This window comes from Porites lutea, chromosome 10, assembly GCF_958299795.1.
Source record: "Porites lutea chromosome 10, jaPorLute2.1, whole genome shotgun sequence".
Taxonomy (NCBI): domain Eukaryota; kingdom Metazoa; phylum Cnidaria; class Anthozoa; order Scleractinia; family Poritidae; genus Porites; species Porites lutea.
The window spans coordinates 25371132-25390796 of NC_133210.1; the positions used below are offsets into that span (position 1 = coordinate 25371132).

The following is a 19665-nucleotide window of genomic DNA, read 5'->3' on the forward strand; positions in this document are numbered from 1 at the left end:
ATGTACCACGTCCAAAAGTTTGAAATGTGCAGCAAGAGCATGATGTCTAACATCCATTTTTCTTTTTCAACTATTAATCGATATAATCACCTGTCTGGATTTGCAAAATGGTACCTCCAGGATTATTAATTTCTAAAATTCTCATTTTCATTCTCATTCTCTTTACCAGTTTTCTTTGTTATGATCATGTTTTTAGTAAAAAAAAAATCCTCTTGTAAGCTGCGGTAAGCACAAAATCACGCATTTATAATGTCTTTTATATCCTTCCCCACCCTCCTTCCACCACAACTACCACTTCCTGGGACCATATCCCATAATTCTCATCGTGTGAAACACACTATTATTTGAAACCATTGCAGTGCGCGCGTTAGAAGTTGGCTTGTCTGGACGACTAATTTTTTAGATTTCCTTTTAACCGATTGAAACAGAGTTTTCCGGAAGCATGATTAAGCCTTATGAAGGAACAAGTCTTACGAACTCTGCCTCGTCCACTATCTTACCGCCAGTATTTCGTCTTATCTGGCTCCACACGGGTGAAAGAAACACTGATCTCAGGCTCTAGTTTTTTCCGGGTGGTGACCGTCAATAGCCTCAGAAAGTAGTATGTTTAGGAGTCATTAGTCTATTCGGCGAGAGCAAAACTGATGCTAATTTCTGATCAGACTTCGTTAAAAATTGTTTGAAGGCGGGCCCTTCATTTGTCCTTTTCAAAAACGCTGGTTGGCATCCGGGATCTTGAAACAATCGAGTGTGTGGAAATGTTTCCTAGTATTTTCACGATATTTCGCCCGTGAGTGGTTTCCGGTAGTGTTATCCCCATTGCCGCGAAAGTGAGGGCGCCTGAATAGCGAAATTCAGGTTGTTTACCATTTGCAGAAAAATTCCGAAGATTTGATTGGGAATTTTCTTTCGGTAAGAACGGTACGTGTCGTTTACCATTTGCCTAAAATTTCCTGTTTTGGGGGCCGCGATAGACTGGATTCTAGTTTCAACATGATCTGACCATGCATGTTGTTATGACAAGAACTCGTACGTCTCAATCTTCCCATCTGTCCAATTTTGACGACCCGTCAGTGCTTTCCAAGGAAACCCGGATGGAGCATGAGAAACTAGGATTTACTATTTCTGACATCCCAGTTGATAAGTCAGCTGTGTATAAAATGAAAGAAAACACGTTGCAGAAAATTTGCATTTGCATTCGGAACGTCCCAACCGGGAAAACGGGTCTTCAGAATTTTCGTTTGTCCAGGGAATGTTCCAGTGGGACGAACTAAAAAAAAGTTTATCATTTAGATCCCAACAGGAATTTCCGGGAATTTGGTGGTAACCTTAGACTTTCTCAAAGTCCTTCGCTTCTCATTTCCGGTTCCGGTAGTTAATTGGCCCCATCGCTCACTCGTTCGGTTTTGCAGCAGAAAATATAAAAAATCTACCGCTCGCGCTTCGCGCTAGTGAAAAAATTTGAGCTCGACTTGTAGGCAAGTCTACCTCAACCTCAACCTTTGTTTCCCATTTGTTAAATATTGAAATCGCGAAAATAAAACGCCGCGAAATACTGTTTCCAGTTAATTCAGCTTTATATTACAAAAACCTTATGCACTTGTAGCTGTTTTCCCCCGCTGTTTTTTGTCTACGGTCTATGAATTAATGTGTGGCCACAATACTGGTGTGTATTTGGGCTGTGGTTATTGCATGAACTCCTTAACTTAGTGCTGTGGTTATGGAACGTTTGTTGAAATAAGTCCAAAATACCAACACTTACCAGAACTTCTGTGTTTCCTAGTCAGAACTGTCGTAAGCGACTTTGATCGATTGGGTGATGGTTTAAAATAGATTTAAAATTTTCCATTGTTTAAAACCTCTCGCAGGCATCATTGTTCTTTACAAATGACATGCCTACTTCGATACTCTTGTGAAATAAAATACTTCTTCCCATGCACTCAATTTGTGGCAATGAGACGGTATTCTTTCATAACGACGCCATAATTTTACTTCTTTGAAAAAATATACTGACATCCCAAACAATCGCTGCTTATGCCACCCAGCTCAGAGTACACAGCATTAGTCCAGTGATTAGATTATACTGCTCGTATTGCTCATTCACAATTTCACGCCAAAAACAAAATTTTGGTCACCTGTAATGCATGTCACATACGCTTCCTTTCTGTAATAGCAGGAGCTTGACCACCCGTTGTGATAACAGTTTGTTAACTCCGTCTCATTTCCTTCACATATTTCACTCTTAAACCACCTTTCTCTTTGGCCCGAAGCACGTCTTCTGCCTCTTGAGCCTCTGGCTGTCACCAGAGCCCCTGGAAATCCCAGCTGACGGCAGACTATGTTGGCGTCCTTGACATCCCAGTAGTCATCACCACATACCGGTCCCCAGGTTCCATTGTAAAACACCTCGACTCGGCCTTTACCATGAGATTCCACATTGTTATCACCAACTAAACGAGCTGCCGTATAAACAAAATCTTCTGAGTGTTTTCATTTCTATAATTCTGGTTTAGAATTGAAAAACATGTCAAATGAAATAGATTTTTATGTAAAATAACGTTGATCACCTTTTAGTGATGCCTTTATTTAAAATATTGCGCGTGTAATATTAGTCAGAATATACTTGTTGTATATGTTGAACTGGGTATTTTTATGATCTATGTTCTAGCATACCATCTTGAATTCTGCAATCTGTTTGGTTATAATGTATTGACTATCTCTTCTATGCCTGGTAGGTAGTGAGTTGTACAGAGCCGTTTTGATCAAAGACAAAACAGTTAATAGTAACTTCTTCAAAAAAGATGTTTTTTCGATGTTTCTGTAGAACACGTAGATAAACTTATTAATGATGATGATAGCCAACAAATGAAAAAATTAAAGCTGCAACACACGTGACGCAAAAAAGTATCGAAGTATAACTGTGCAATAAGTGTCACAAAATCAACCTAAGCGGTCCCTTCGGGCATTTTCTGTTTTACGTCCTTTTAACAATTTCATACTTAGTGCGGGCGTGAACAATAGAAACGTCATCATTACCCAACGATTCCATAAGGTCCCTTATCAAGCAAATCGAGATTTTTTCTGGCATACAGACTGCATATTTCAACTGTAAGTACTTTTCTATATGTACGCGCGAGCTACTGGGATGCCTCCTCGGGCGAAATCCCTGCAGGGGCAATAATTCCCTACCTTTTGGTTTGCATTTTACAACAGCCTTTCCTTTTCCTTTACAGTTTTGTGATCCCACCGAAATATCATGGTGGCACAGCAGGAGAGTAGACTCTTTTCCAGTGCATTTTATGTTATTAAGCCACAGTCGGACATCCTTTATTTTCTCGTTTTTGTTCTCGAGAGTTGATAATGATGACGATCCATCAAACCCCATCATCCTGCAAGCCACATCAGCAGCCTGTTTGTCCCACTGATCTGCACATACCCACACCCATGTACTATTCGCGTAAACTTGAACTAGTCCTTCCCCATGTGATTTCCCATGCACTAAACGAGCTGGTGGAAAAAATAAAGAATATATTATAGAACGGTGTTGTTTGATTCGGTGAAGAATAAACCACTAGGGAAACGATCGGTCTTAAAGAGCGGCAGGTTTAGCTAGTCAGTAGAGCTCTGGCCTATAGAGCAGGAGGTGGCGGGTTTGATCCCGGGAGCGGAAAAATACGGTATCTCTGGGTCTTGTAGTCTTGGATGAACACCGTAAAAATGGTGGTCTCATTTCCATTGGGAAAGGTAAAAGCTGACTGTGCTCAATATGTGGTGTTCTTAAAAATGCATTGGCGTCTAAAAAAGAGTATAATTAGATCTTATGTACGCGTCTGTGGTGTCGTTCTTCAATTAATGATTTATTGTCCCGGCGAATTCTTTATATCCGCATTTGAGGGAGGTTAGACCACCTTATACTACTGTGCCTGCCACAAAATGTCAATTGCAAGGATAGAACGTCTTGTCTCATTTGATCTTAGAGGTTTTGCTGGAACTAAATTAAACGCCATTTGAAGGCCGCGTCGAGCCAGTTTCTGTTAAGTATCCGTGCAAAAAGACCAACTTCCTCGCCTTCTATTCTTGATGCAAAATATCAGCTTCCGAAGTTCGGGCAAGCCTAGAAAACAAATAAATCTTGAGATTCAAGATTTCTTTTTTTGTCCCCTCCTCTTCTCTCGCTTTTCCTGAACCGCGTTATTCTTTCGCTTGGCATTTCAGTTCTGGTCTTTATAGGAGAGAAAGCTAATATTCGTTGGCGCAAGAGTTTGGCGGGTATGGGATAAAAGATCTTTTCCCGAGTTACACGTAAATGTCACAATTTTCTTTGACCATTAATTAAGGTGCCTCACTACAGTTTTCGGATGAAAACTATCGACTTTTTCAAACTGGAACATTTTTAGCAGCTGAAGGTCCCTACTGAACTGATAATCACTGCAATTTGCAAATGCCGAAAAAGGGGAACTTTCTCAGCCTCTTTTTATAATAAATGAAAAACTGTCTAAAGGATATGTTTGAAAAAATGTTTACGGTTTCGTCCTCCAAATTGAACCCAGGTTGTACGGCTAGGTTTTGAGAAATTTAACGTGGAATAGGCCATTTGCACTATGACATCATTTTACTACTACGACCAGAATCCTTCATGGTTTTTCTTTCTCGTGCAAATTAGGGCTTTTGTTCTTCAAACCTGACTGAGATTACAAAATTTAAACATGAAAGGAAAAAACGAAAAGGATTCTAGTCGTAGTAGTAAAATGACGCCATCGTGCAAATGTGGCCTATTGTCTTTTTACGACCCCCCATGGACAAAAGTATTGCACATGCGTCACCGTTTGGGGAAAACCCTGCTCGCGAGATCGTCCGCGCACCCTAGCCTGCATTTCATTCGATTACTTCGAGTCGTTATTACTCCCTCAGTAACGTCTGAATCGACCGGCCGTTAATGCCGTCTAGTGACGTCACAACTCCTTTGCTTTAATTCATGCAAAAAGTAAAACACGATTTTCATGTGCAAACCAAGAAATATCGTTTGTATGATACAGAACAGCTGACAGAATTGCATTACTCTTTTCGATCGTAATTCATATTTAACGTTCAAAGGTCTTCAAAGTATCAACTGCTTACAGTACCCTGAACCGGTTGTAATTCAAACTCGGTCGCAATCACGCAATGAACTGAAATACACACACGGAACACTTAGTTCAAAAACAATTTCCTTCAGTTTAATTGAAAAGAAGTTATTTGGTCCTTAACGAAGAAAAACGAAAACAAGGAAACAAGAAAGAAAAGTTAACAGAATCATCACACTAGTATTTGACGGTGAAAATAGCAAGAAGGTCGAATGACAACATGACATTGGTCTCACATAAACAAAATCGCTGCGGAAACCACAAAGCGGCTCTAAATGAAAGACCTACCGATTCTCCACAATGATTCTTCATTCGCAGTTCAATGTAGCAATTCAGTTTCGAAGACAAAGGTAATTTTGCTGTTTACGATAAAGATTTATCGAAATGTTTGAACTCCACGCGAGCATGCCACCGATGCGATCCGCTGAATATCAAGCGAAAATCCCGCTAAAATTTCTCCTAATTATACATAATAATGCCAATGTTTAGACAATCAACCAATCAAAATCACTACGCGGTTTTCAGGGTATAGTGACGTCACTGGACGGCATTAACGGCTTGTCGATTCACACGTTGCTGAGAGGAGAAAACGACTCGAAGCAATCGGATGAAATTCAGGCTACCGCGCACTCTGTTTTCCGCCATTTGTCAAGCTAAAACTGTGTTTTGGGCAATCGATCCTTGCACGGTTTGTTACTGCGTGGTTAACACAACCGAACATTCCGGCCACTGAAAAGGGAATATGGTGGGAGTGACATTTAATAGGATTTTAAAAGCTCGCTTCATTCTGGAATTGTGGATGATAATTAACAATTATTGAATGAGACTGAGTATCATCTGAAAAGAGAATAGTGTTGGAGCTGCTCGTAAGGTCTCTCCTAATTGGTCGCAGGAAACAATGACATGTCATTCTTTCAATTGTTTTAGTATTGTTTGGGTTCAGGGAAACGCACCATTGGTGGATTCTCTTCCGAGCAGCTGCTACATAAACATGACCCTCTGAAGAATTTTGGAGATCGAGAAGGGTGTTGAAGTTATCGTCGATAGTGCATGTTAATCAGCAAGTTTAGGAGACAAATGGTTATTGTTCCCTCAGCTCCGCAAATATTTTCCAAATAGCGGATGTCGTCCGTCGAATTGTCTTCTCGCTGTTCTTGCTATGTGTTTAGCAAATAGTTCGTCTATTTATTCCTCGTGAAACGAGTGAAATGTTCCGCCATTCTTTTGCTCACCACGAAAACAACTCAACCTCGTCCCCAGGTCTTCTTGGTTAACAGTTCAATAATCTGGCAATTTGCTCATAGTTTCACATATCGCAAAATTCTTCCAAATTTGGTCGACAATAGCAAGTTATGGTGATGAATTATGCGTGGGATTTTAGCCAATCAGAAAAGGAGAAATATTTTGAGTGAATAATAATACTGCTCACATGTGAAACCGAGGGATATTAGCATGAAAGACAACTATAATTATCCTTACGTTAAAAGTCAACTTGGGCGTTGTAACACCTTCTTAAGGTGGTTAACAAATTTTTGCTCCGTCAGTGAGAACTTTGTTGCTCATGGGGACTTTGCTTTGGCTCATTAAAGAAAATATATTTGGTAACAAAGTGGCTACATTTTTTCTCCGAGTATTAACTTACGCAAACTGCATCGCGGCAAACCGCCTTCAGAGAAAGACTTCCCGACAATTTTTTGTGAACAAAGTCATTGCTCGTTCTCGCCGGTCTCTCATGGGAGCTATAAAGGTACTGATGTACGTCTGCTTTCGTGTCTGCTTCTGCGGGCAAAATTATTTGTTTTGTTTATCACGTACTCATGTCAGTGACAGTGTTGACGAAAATATGACTTAGCTTTATTCTTATTAGAAGCACGGCATTAAGGTGATGTTACACGGGACGATTCGCAACAACGATTTTTAGCGCAACACAGAGTTACAACATTATTTGTTGTTACATTGTTTCGAAGCATTGTTCCAGCATTTGAACCCTGTGTTGCGCTAAAGTCGTTGCGAACCGTCCCGTGTAAGATCACTGACCTTTGGAGAAACCTTTATTTTCACATTTCATACTATTTTTAGATTTAACACATTTAGGATTTAAATTTATTGACGATAACTTGCAAAACAGACTAAAAAACCGAACCCTATGTATCAAAGAGAAAGATAAAAATTGTTATAATTAGCAAGTTTTTTTCTAATCACCTCCATAGCACATAACACTAGCGTCTTCTTCGTGATAGCAGTCGTTCCCCCTCCAGTAGCCACTGTGCCGACATTCTGCTAACGAAATCTCATTTCCAGTACACTTAACATTATTCATCCATATTGGCCCATTTCCCTGCCCAAAGAATGCTTGGCGGTAAGCAGCATGATCTCCTGGAAATCCAAGTTCTCGGCAAACTACTTTGGCGTCTTTTAAATCCCACTTGTAGCCACACACTCTGCCCCAGGTTCCACTTTGAAACACTTCTACTCGACCTTCAAAAGGCCCACGTCCACCAACCAACCGAACGACTAGGAATTGAGCAAGAAAAATAATTAACAATTAATCAGTCTTTTTATCTTCCAGGGCGACGAAAATATCCACTCTTTTTCTTCTCCTCGTCAAAACAAAATTACACATGTAATCTACATCAATTCTAGTCTGCTACACCCAGCCGTTTTTGGAATCGTCACGCAAAGCTCCACTAAAAACTGCTCGGTGTAGCAAAAAAATCTCACAACTGCCCATGCAGCGAAGCCCATATGGACCCTCAGTACTGTTTGGTCAAATCATTCCTTACTAAACATTTGGCCCCGAATTTTATATCATGAATTTCAAGAGTTTTGCTTAAAAAAAGCTACTGATATTTTGCTGGCTCTTTTACACTAACTGCTGGTCGCGGCACGTGACGTCACGGCGACCATGTTGGTGGTCAAGAACAAAAGCATTTCTCTCCTCTGGGAACTAATAATAATAATAACAATAATAATAATAATAATAATAATAATAATCAACTTTATTTAACGAGGGTAACACGGGACAGTACTTCAACTGAATAACTAGTGGCCCTCAAACTAAAATTACAAAACAAAAATTAAGTGACAAAATACATATCGTTAACGAAAAAGAACTACAAATATATGTATGGATAAGACTAAAAAGAGTAAAAAACTATATTACAATTATAAAATATCCTTACAACGAATATCTTCAAACTATAATTACAATAAGAATACAGCTAGTATGGGTCAAGCGAAAGGAAGGTTGTGAAATGCCGGATTAGCATAAAACTAAGAAATAAAATTAAGTTTCACTTAAGCTAAAATGATCAATGATGAACTAAACTCTATTTTCATGTAAATTCTTTGAGAAAAAAGGTGCTATAGTGTTGACCCCCAACATGGCCGCCTTGTCACGTGGTTGCAAACCAAGAATACGCCACTTCCACATTTTCCATAATGCACCTTATTTGCCCCCCCCCCCCCCCCCCCCCCCCCCCCCCCCCCGCCTCCCCCCAAATTTTGCACAACCTTTGTTTTTCATTTCTCCTGGGTATTACAGCCGTCCCAAGAGAAATTGGAAACAATGTTTATGCAAAATTTTGGGGGGCAAATAAAGTACATTATGGGAAATGTAGAGTGGCGTATGTTTTAGAAAAGCAACGTGCACTTTTGAGATTTTTTTGTTTGTTCCAGAAAAAAAAGAACAGAGCTCAATATTCACGTTTCTCCGTCTTCTGATTCACCGACAGCATCACTCATAAAGTGGAATACAATGCAGAAAATACTGACTCATGAATTCTCTGGAATTGACTCGTTTTTTTCATGCTACACACCTTGAACTGTTTTATTCAGAGACAGTGCGCGCGTAGTTTGCTGTAAAAAGTTATCCTTTGTAAACGTAAGTGCAGTGACTCAACTGTTTGGTGTTATGGAATTCACTTTTGGTTTTAATGTCAAAAAGCACATCGAAAAAATTTAATCGTTACTGACTTATTTCTATAACTCATCAAAGAAGAATTTGGAGGATCGATATTCCGAGAATGACTTATAGTCCTTTAGAGAGTAAATTGAATTGTTCAAATAGTAGAGCACGGCGCTCAGATGATCGGGGAAAACGAGTTAAATCGTTCGCGAGGAAAACTAGGGGAAATACGAGGTAAGGGGATGAGGTTAACCTTGTTATGAAGCAAACCTCCTTTGTTTTCATACTGAAATTATATTGATGGATGAAAAATACTAGTTGGCTAAAGAATAATTTTATGGTCAACAACAAAGGTCAACTCCAACCTTGTTATTAAACGGTTTAGTGCCGCGCGGTCACTTAGGATATTCTAACCCGTGACTTGTAAAAACATCACACTATTGTCCATAGTACAGACTAATGAATGTGACGACGTAAATAGCTTACCAGCATCAGCTGCTTCAATATAGTGCAGTAGTGAACCTGAAAATGAAAACAACAATTTCTTTATTAATTATTTATAGTTTACCGATATTTTCACCAAAGAGCGAGGCTATCAAAAGCACTGCAAAATAACAGTGACATCGGAAAGACTACGTATCTGAGAGTGTCAGCGTTATCAGTGCAGACAATCAAGGCCAAGCGAAAAGTCACATTTTTCATTCAACGGTCCCCCCGGGGGATGCACTGTAGGGAATTTTGAGTAGTGATGTGCCGCCATGGCCTTCAGACCCTAACGTTGATTAACCCCAATTGAGACCAGGAGTGCTTTTGCTCACTAAAATACTAAAATGCTGAATAACTCCATACAAATTTTACCTATGATCACTAAACTTAGCGTCTTTCCTAAAATTTATTAGTCCTCTTGACGTAACATTGACGTCACGATAGCAACCGAGTTTTTACAGTTTTTGTTATATAGCTAACCTGTTTTCTTCCCTTCGATTGGTCGATTTGTGGTCCATAACTTAATGTACGGGCTATGTTAGTCCGTGATTTCAGACAGTTGTAAAAAAGTAAATGGACTTAATTGCGCCCTCCTCCTAAATAGCTACAACAGTAAAAGAACAGGAATCCGTAGTTTTAATTATACCAGATTCAGGGAAAACCTCGACGTTCCTATGTGCAGGACAGCTACTGCACAACGTTCCTTTCATTCTCGATCTATAAACACTTGGAACTCGCTAAGCGCAAACACAAGAAATAGTAAAACGCTCAATAGCTTCAAGCGTGGTGCACAATTGGAGCTATGTCACACCGACAACTAGCATGACTACAACAGTTTGTCATTAGAGTATTTATAAGTCAATAACAAGTTAATATGTATATAGTATATACGATATATTATCGTAGCTATTTTTTCCTTTTTTTCCCATTTATTATTAATAATTAGATTTGTAAATTAGCCTTTTTTCTCCTTTTATTTTCCAAATTTGTAAATTAAATCGGAAGAGCCACATAGTGGAGATTTAATAAAGATACTGTACTGTACAGTTTCTACCGGTATCTCGTGTACATCTTGAGTTTCTACATTCCAAACGATTTGGCTTCTTTTTTGCTGTATGAATTTCCAGTCGTTGATCGTTATCGTTCTTTCAGTTTTATTGACAGTGAAGTTAACGCGTATGTTGGCTATGTTCAATACATCATTGGCGGCGGAGTGTCGAAAACAAGGCTACAGAACTTATGAATGAAAGAAAACGTTGGGTAAATATCGTTTAAAGTGAAAAAGAATTTAGTATTAAGCATGGAAAGACATTTCTTACCCGAAAATAAAAGTAAAAAGGCCAAGAACACAATAAAATCGCGAGTTTTCATCTTCGTGAACATCGCTTTAGTCTTCGTCTGTGATTCAGAAGGGCGCGACTGTGGAACTGAATCCAATACACATCATTTTCGTTCATTCTAGTCTGCTGATCCGCGTTAGCAAAATTTGATCCTCATCCAAATTCGCCTAACAAAAGCTAAGAGTGCCAGCTTGTTCATCAAAATGCGCCAAGAAAATATTTCGCTTTGTATATCCTTTTACTGAAGGGGATGAATAAAACCCCAACAGTGGGCTGCAGCGTATATCACTGAACTGATGAAACACGCACGCAGAGGAAAAACCGAAATTTTGGATTTGGCCTTGCTATTCTTTGAAATGAGCGCGATAACATTTATTAAACACATGATTGATTTCAGATCTTGAACTCATGTTATTAAGCTTTCGAACTCGCCTTTACACCACGTGTTAGGGCACATTAGCCTCAGTGAAACTGAAGGTCAGAATATCATACCTTGGAAAGCCGCCATTTCATGAATAGTTAATTATTAATTATTATTAATTTATTATGAAACAAATTTCTAAGAGACCTGGTTCACTTCTTGATAATGCTGTCACTGGTTGTTGTTGTTGCTTTCCTTATTGTTTTGTTTTGTTTTGTTTTTTTCCGGGGAGTAAAGGGCAATCAGCGATGTACTTTGTCCGTAGTCAGACTTGCTACAACCCCACGAGCTTCTTAGGAAGGAAATTTTTGAAAGTCTATCAAACGTTAGCGCAAACGCCGCGAGCCAAGCGTGTGTCCGCTGATTTTAGAGGGTGATGGTGGCATGGGCTTGTAAATTAGTATTTTAGGATCTTGTTTATATTTTTATTTCATTTTTAATCGAAATGAATTGTTTTTAATTGAAATGAGTTTTTTTTTTTAAATCGAAATGAACGGGAGCTTATGAAATGAAATGACTTGTAAATAGTGCTTTGAATGAATATATATATTATATATTTTTCTTCATCAGCGAAATTAATTGAAAATAGGTTTTAATAATTAGTTTTGCTATCAATAAGAGGTTGTTATTATTATTATTATTATTATTATTATTATTATTATTATTATTATTATTATTATTATTATTATTATTAAAAAAGATATAAAATAATTCATCAAAGATTGATGTAAGTGTCTTACAAAGAGGGTCAGTTTGTTTATCACAGTGTGCCAAGAAGAGGTCCAAGGAGATATTTCGTTTTGTGTATATAAATGAAAAAAACAAAAACCAAAAATTAAAGAAAGATGAAATAACGGATAAAACAGGGTACACAAAAAGTGAAAACTGGACTTAGAGGACGCATGCCCTGTGTTAAATGAAGCTTTAGTTAGCTCTTCATGTCTTGCCGTTCCTTAAACTGTGCCAAATAACTTTGGCAAAAAAAGGATCAAATATTAGCTAATGAAACTCAGTTTTGACTACGGGATAATTTCTACAACTACGAGAATGAGTGCGTGTACGAGTTCTCAAACCAAGTACGAGTGGATACTCGATTTCGTACCGCGTAGTCTAACTTAAAATTTAATGATTATCTTGTCCCTCCGTATATAACTCAATATTGCCTGTTCTTATGTTTGTGTCGCTTATCATGAGAGGCTTAAAAACTTTTATTTTCTTCAAGAAATTCTTCGCTTTTCGCGCGTTTTTGCGGCTTTGCCGCTCAGTAGTGCTCCCGACAAAACCGCCATGCTACGCAGGCTAGGAAGTGTGTATCTTCATGCATAAAGTGGTTAAAAAGTAGGTGACAACAAATGCAGTGTTCTCACGGTGGGCAATTGTCAACAAGGTTTTGCCGGAGATGGAAATTTGGAATGTTAAATTCGTCATTTTCTATCAATTTTAGAAAGGAAAACTTATATCATATATCACAAGCTTAACAAAAGGAGGAATTTGATTGCTCAGTCTGCAAGTTTTGGTGGGACCATCTTATCCGCAAGAGGTTTCCGGGGTTGGTTCCACAAGAAAGAAATTCTCTTTTTGGTCATACAATATATCCTTTATTGATCAACTGTTTGGTCATGATGGCAGGATATTGGTCTGGTTCTTTTATGTGTTTTTATTAACAAAGGAAACAAAGTGGATACTAAATGTAATTTAAACTGATAACAACCCCCTGAATGGTTGAAAAGTCACATAAAACGTCGGGAAATAATTAAGAGGATTTTTTGTTGTGTTCTGCTGTTAACGGAGTGCTTTCTTGCCCATTGTAACGTTACAAACGTTCATCCGCCTGTTAGAAAGTGCGAGGAAAAGTCGTCTTTTTAGCACCATCATGAACCTGCAAGTAATATGTCATTTTTACAAAAAATATACAAGACTTGAAATCATTATCGTAGTTACATTAACATAAGAGTGGTGGTAATATTATTTGAACAGGAGCACAGTCTTGGCTACGTCACATGACATTAATTCTTTGAAGATTATATATGTTTCTGAGGACTGGTCACTCTTTTTTGCGTCCTGTCACGAAGTAAGTGGTCTCTTAGCCTGTTCCAGGCTTAGGGCTTTCCACAAGTTGCTCGGGAACTTTATGGTAATTTTTCGTATTTCGAGCAACTTTTTGCATTCTTAGCAACTTCTCAAGTAATCCTGAGATATCGGGGCAGCTTTTGGAGCTTAAATTGGCCTTTCTTCATATTTCAGTAGACAATTTATGAATTCCGTGTAAAAAAAGGAGCCAAATCCTCCACCAGTCAGTCTCTTATCCCTTCCCCACCTCATGGGTATTGCGATGTGTTTTTTGTGGAAAAATGTTTTGAAAGCTTTTGGTTCTGGGCAATCTGACGTGCGCTCAGGAACCTTGATGACTACGTGTTGCGTGGTGAACGCGAACATGGACTGAGGGGATCCGGGTAATCAATATTGCATGACAAAACATGGATCTTCCTACCCTCAGATAGTCTTCTGATTGCGCGTGAGCGGTGTTTGGAATCATACAATTGGATGAGCGTATATAAAAGGTTCGCGTTCACCACTCAACACGCAGTCATCGAGGTTCCTGAGCGCACGTCAGATTGCCCAGAAAAACCGCAAAACCGTATAAAATGGCCATAAATAGGCCACTTCCAAGATCCAAAAACCCTCACTTTCAAAATGAGGCTAGGTGCACAACCTTTCTTGTGAAAATGAGTTTTATTTGCATGAGAATGAAAAATGATTTCCATACCAAAGGCTGAGCACCTACCCTCGTTTTGAAACTGAGGGGCCCGGGGGAACTCGGAAATGGCCTATTAAGCCCAGGTTACACAGAAAAAAGCAACAACAGGCCCAAGTTTACGTAAGTAAAATCTTTTTCTATATTTATACCTATATTTCGACGGTTTAACGACAAAATTGAATTTCTCATACAAATTCTTTAAATCGTTCGTAATATGCAAAACAGTATCGAAACTTGCGTTAATTTACGCACCGAGTTTGGCTCGCCTGTGGGGAGAGACGGGTAAGTTGAGCCTGTAATATTGTTTTCAATAGTGACCTTTAAACGACTCTGCATGCGCAGAAGAGCTCTGGGGTAGAGATTGCAAATTAAGGAACTTAAGCACCAGACGTTCTTGATTCACGAACGGCATGGCTGGCAGCGCAGAACTGGATCGGGGACGCGGTTTGCACGCCAAGTGCAAATCATTAAGCAAAACAACGTGAAACCATTATGAACGCCGGTCGACAGAATAATTCAGTTGAAAATGTCTTTCAGAGATTTGCGTTAAGTTCTGTTTCTTTCTTACGAAGAAAACGTTATTTCAGACGAGGAATTTCTACTTTTGTATGACGAATACTCTCCGAAGAACCCAGAATTTGAACCTCTGGTTTCAACCTGAGAACTCGCGTTTTGAAGTCCGTGACCGCAGCTCAGGAACGTCTTGACATGCGCGGTGGCTGTCATGCTGCAAAAATCCTCCGGTTGGCGTCCGTGATACCAAGAACATCTGGTGCTTAAGTTCCCTATTGTTTACTATCACTACCAGCATTTGCAGGCTGTTTTCCGCAGCTGAACGACGTATAGCAATCAGCGATCATTATTTTCTTTCACTGAAATAATTGCCATGGAATGTAGTTTTTTGCTGTACAATCATATTCCAATGAATCTTTAAATTTGGGAGCTAAGTTTGACAAGCGTATTCTTTAAGGTATCGAGGTACTTTTACGATTAAAAATGGGCAAAATAACAATTTTACACATGCAGAACTGCATCACCCTTTATTTACTGTTTTTGTACGACTAAAATTCCTAATTTAGCGTTTATGGACGACGTAACCAAGCAAAGTCGAAACCGGCCGTTGTAACCTTAGAGACGGCGATTGGCAGTTAAACAGATTTACAAAGTCAGATGGATTATTCATCCAAAATTAAAACCGTTCCATTTTCACATGACGATGGCTCGACCCAGTAACTATTTTTGTTATAGGTACACCTTTTATCTTTGAATCTTTCAGACTTAAACAAATTTATCTTTATATATTGTAAAACCATTATACATATGCATCACACATAGACTAAACTTATTATGATATCATTTTTTAGGCGATCGGAATAAATATCACGTGACAATGACGTCACAATAGTTTAAGCTCTAAATCGAATTAAAGCCCGGCATTTTCTTCAGAAATGTTTGACGCTTCCTATACTTTGAGTGCTTGCCTTCCGTTGTGTGAAGTTTCACATAAATATAATCTATAAGAGGAATTTCGAGATATCTTAGAATTTCTACAAAAAGGGTATACAAAATGACTGGACTTAATATGCAGACAAGTTTTTGCTACTCTTTGAATGTTTTCGAAACGTCAATATCACTCGTTCGTTTTGTAAATGACCCTCATACACTATACAACCGGCTAATCGAAAGTAAACTTGTGCGATATCGAAAAACACGAAAACGTGTAAATCAAGGTAAACGCAATGCTGAGCTCTTTTTGAAATTTCTCTGGTTATTTTCACGAAAACAGCGATTAAACCAAAATTCGTCTATAGAAGATGCTAACAGACACTCCCCTTTTTTCTTCTCGCCCTTTTTCGTTCGCTCCCTTATTCATTGCTCGTCCGCTTTTCGCTCGTCTGCTCTGGCCGAACGTCTGGCACAGACTACTAATCTCGCGAAATGCCTAACATCTTCTGCGGGTTCTAGCTTTTTGTCGTCAAAATACTGAAAGTACTAGTATAGAAAGGTGTTTTTATAAATTTTTTTCAAGGGTAATAAGAGCTGACACGGACATGTTTGAAACCGGCAAATATGTTTGAATTTCTTACGTTTTCGTAGGCCGCATGGCGGTTTACTCCGGTTTTGCACACAACTGCAACATTCTCATATATGGAGGAGGTATCGATATGCTGTAATCTCTGGTAACTTCTTTCTTGTTCATCTTCTGTGCCTCTTCCACTAAGCTCGAAATAGAGAGGAGTTTCGACTTCTCTTGGCGTACTGAAACTGTTCTTACGTTGACTCTTCTGTGCCTTTCTATTTATCCTTTCCTCATGTAAATGACGATAATACTTCCAAACAAGCACACTGATGCCCACGACAGATAAGGCAAGACAAATTCCTAAAACAACTACCGTGGGGAAAAGAGTCTGTTCCGTTGCGCCGTCTGTGAAAAAAAAAAGGATCCGGTGAAAAGGGAACATAATTAGTCGAACCTCTCCATACGGACACCCTCTCTAGTACGGACAGTTTCCTATGTACCGACAAAATTCTCATACATTTCCTCTACAAACAACCTCTATTAATAATACGTACAACGGACACAAAATCTCGGCCCTTAGGAGCAAATTCATACAAACCTAACCTCTCTATTACAGACACTTCGGGGACCAGGTATCGATAATTTGCAATATGTACCATTTCCTGTCGGCGGTTACACAAACATTGACACTTTATCCCCTTTCTCCGGGGTGGAAGAGGAAAAATTCATTATTCCTTTTCTTTTTATCTCCGTTATTCGTTATTCAATACTTCTCTTCCATGCACCCCGACACTTTGACCATCTCTTCATCCGCATGTATCTAGATTATTAGTTTGATATACTGGGCGACATCTCATCAGTTTCCGCAATCTCTTTCACCATCAGGTGCATTACGAGCCTAGCCTCAACTAAGTGTTACATATATTTCCAGGTACATGTACTTTTCTATTTTTTACTCGTAAATTCAAGTAATTGTTTCTACGGAATGAATTATGATACCGGCGTTATTCTATTTGTACTTTTCAAACTTCTTCTGGCGTTTTTATGAGTTTCATTTGCTTGTTGGTTAAATGGAAAAAAAAAAACATGAAAACGGTCTAAATCATTCATAATTGACAACGGATAGCCGTCACTCGAGGTGCCTAGCGAGATCTTTACTATGAGGCCATCTGCAGAAGAACTGCACTGCTACTAAACTTGGATTCACCTCTAACTGCCCTTTATCTTTCCCTGCTCTAAAACGTTTGCATTTAGTCATAGGGATCTATTATACGTCTCCTTATTAGAGAACATTGTTTTCTTAATGTTGACTGGTTCAGATACCACATAGTTTAAATCTCGCCAGATGTTAGTAAAAACTTTTACCTCGTTTTCGTGCGGGTTCAACAACACACGCGCGGCCGACCATTACAATGCTATCTTATTTTAACTATGATGTACTTTACTCCATTCCCTTAATTCTCCCTTTTTCTGTCGAGTATTTGGATGGAGTTGCTTGTTTTTTATTTATTTATTCATATATTTAGTCTCATTTTTTCCACAAACAGGAAATACAGGGCTTTTTTTCAAAGAATCAGAGAATAATTAAAAACGCCTTTGACTGGTTCCGGCTCCGTTGATAGCTAGTCAGTTCTTCAGTGTCAGCAGTCTCCACTCCTTAACCATTTAAGCCCTAAGTGATCAGTGTCAAATTCCTCCTTGTAATATCACTGCTTTATAAAACAGAGTGGTCATGAAAACCCGTGATTCAGAAAACGGAGTAAATAAGATGAGAGAAATGATGCGACCTACATGAGACGAGACAATGCTCCCGTAAGGGTATCGGAACCAAGAGCCATTATGGCTCTTGTCGGATCATAATACGCAAGTTTTGATTCAAATCGAACCAAACTAAGCAGATAAATGGTTTACGAAAAATAAGGGCTCTAGGCCGCTATAGCTAATTAATCCTAAGTCAGCCGTTCTCTTCGATCGGTTTCGTGATGATATAAACTAAACAATTAAACATGCTGTAAACCTTGGTGCTTCTCGACCCTTTCTGATGATTGACCAATGGGATATTGTCTTAGCAAGTATTTTTCCTGTTATTTTACTTCTCAGTGTCACTACGAGTTGCGGATCTGTACCTATATGTGTGATACAACCCTATAATCATTGTAACCGACTCATCTCGTTTAGTTCTTTTTGCTATTCTGAGTAGTTTTTTCGCCTGATCTATTTTAATTTATTCTGTTATTGTAAATGTTTTAAGTTGGCAATATAAAATGGTTGGTTGTTGTTGTTGCAATTGTTGTTGTTATTGTTGTTGTATGGATACGAAAGCTATCGAGCAAAAATAGTTATTCTCTTCATTCGATGCATGCCGAGAAGGGAAAAATCAATCGAACGTCGACTGTCATTCTTTTTTTGTTAGTCAAAAATTATCATTTCGCCTACCGTATTTTACCTCCTATATTCATACTTATAATCACTTGCCAAGTATCCGTTTAATAGACCACATTATAACCATTTGCAAGGACGCCTTCACATTCATGGTGCATACATTAATAATACTAAAATGATTCTGTTTCCAATTAGACTCTCAGAGTTTTTCCATCATTTTTCGTGATCGAGAAATATAGCACATGTCACCTATGCATCTCTCAGCAACACTTGAGAGAGAATACATCAATAGTTATGATATTAATGCTATTTATTAGAAATGAAAACAATAACAATTAAGGTACAATACGGCATGATGGAGCCGTGATAAAACTGTATCGTTGCCATTACACCTGTTATCTTTTTTGCTGAAACTTCCCTGGTTGGCTCATTATACACGTGATTATGGGCAGTTGTATGAGTATCTGCAAAAGAGAAACAATCGAAGCTGTCATTAAATGAAAGCCATCACCACTGGGCGAAACAATTGATGTGGTGGTGGAATAAGTAGAGTTGAAACGGTAAAGAAAAGTTGAACAGAAGAAGTGGTTGTTACGTTGTGGAAGTACAAGTCACGATAGGTCATTTCAGAGTTGCACAAGGTCTCTATTTTAAAGAGAGGCTAAGTACACAGCCATTGAGATGAAACTGTTTTTTTCGTTTCCCTTTCCTCACTCCTCTTTTAGTAAAATCCAACATAGAGATGGTCTTAAAAGAATATGCGTAATTCCGTTCAGTTGTAGTTCAGTGATTATTTCGTTATTTAGCGGCTTGCCAAGAAAACTGGATCTTTCCTGCAACCAGTGACCTCAGCGAAAAATGTTATGTTCAAATAAGGACCAACGACATAAAAGATAGAATAATTATGATCAAGAGCTTACTGCTAGGTTAAATGATAAAAATAAAGTGTTATCACTTGTCTCGGGTTGATCGCTCCTAAAGTTTCGTCTGCTTACTGCTACACGTTTGGTTACGAACGGAGCGAAAGTTAGGGCGACCACTCACTAAAGCAGTTTCCCTGGCCGATCGAATAAGCCGATATGAAGTGGCGTATTCTAAGTCTCTTAAATTGTATTTGTAACGACCTTCTCTGTCTGTAATTTCCCACTTAATTATTACCTGCTTTCAGTGGTCAGTTCATCATAAGCAAATCATAGTTGGGGCCTGTTTACATGGAGGTGGGAGACCC

At 38.7% G+C, this 19665-nt stretch overlaps 1 protein-coding gene across 1 annotated transcript in view; it reads right to left on the bottom strand.

The window, feature by feature from the left end:
• Nucleotides 1-19665, bottom strand: part of LOC140949704 (scavenger receptor cysteine-rich domain-containing protein DMBT1-like) — a 54468-nt gene that overhangs the window by 6272 nt on the left and 28531 nt on the right. Inside the window, exons 13-16 of the mRNA XM_073398843.1 lie at nt 9517-9552; nt 7326-7637; nt 3190-3507; nt 2136-2459 (exon numbers count right to left, since the gene is read on the bottom strand). Coding sequence (XP_073254944.1) covers nt 2136-2459; nt 3190-3507; nt 7326-7637; nt 9517-9552 — 990 coding nt within the window. The remainder of the gene's footprint in view (nt 1-2135; nt 2460-3189; nt 3508-7325; nt 7638-9516; nt 9553-19665) is intronic.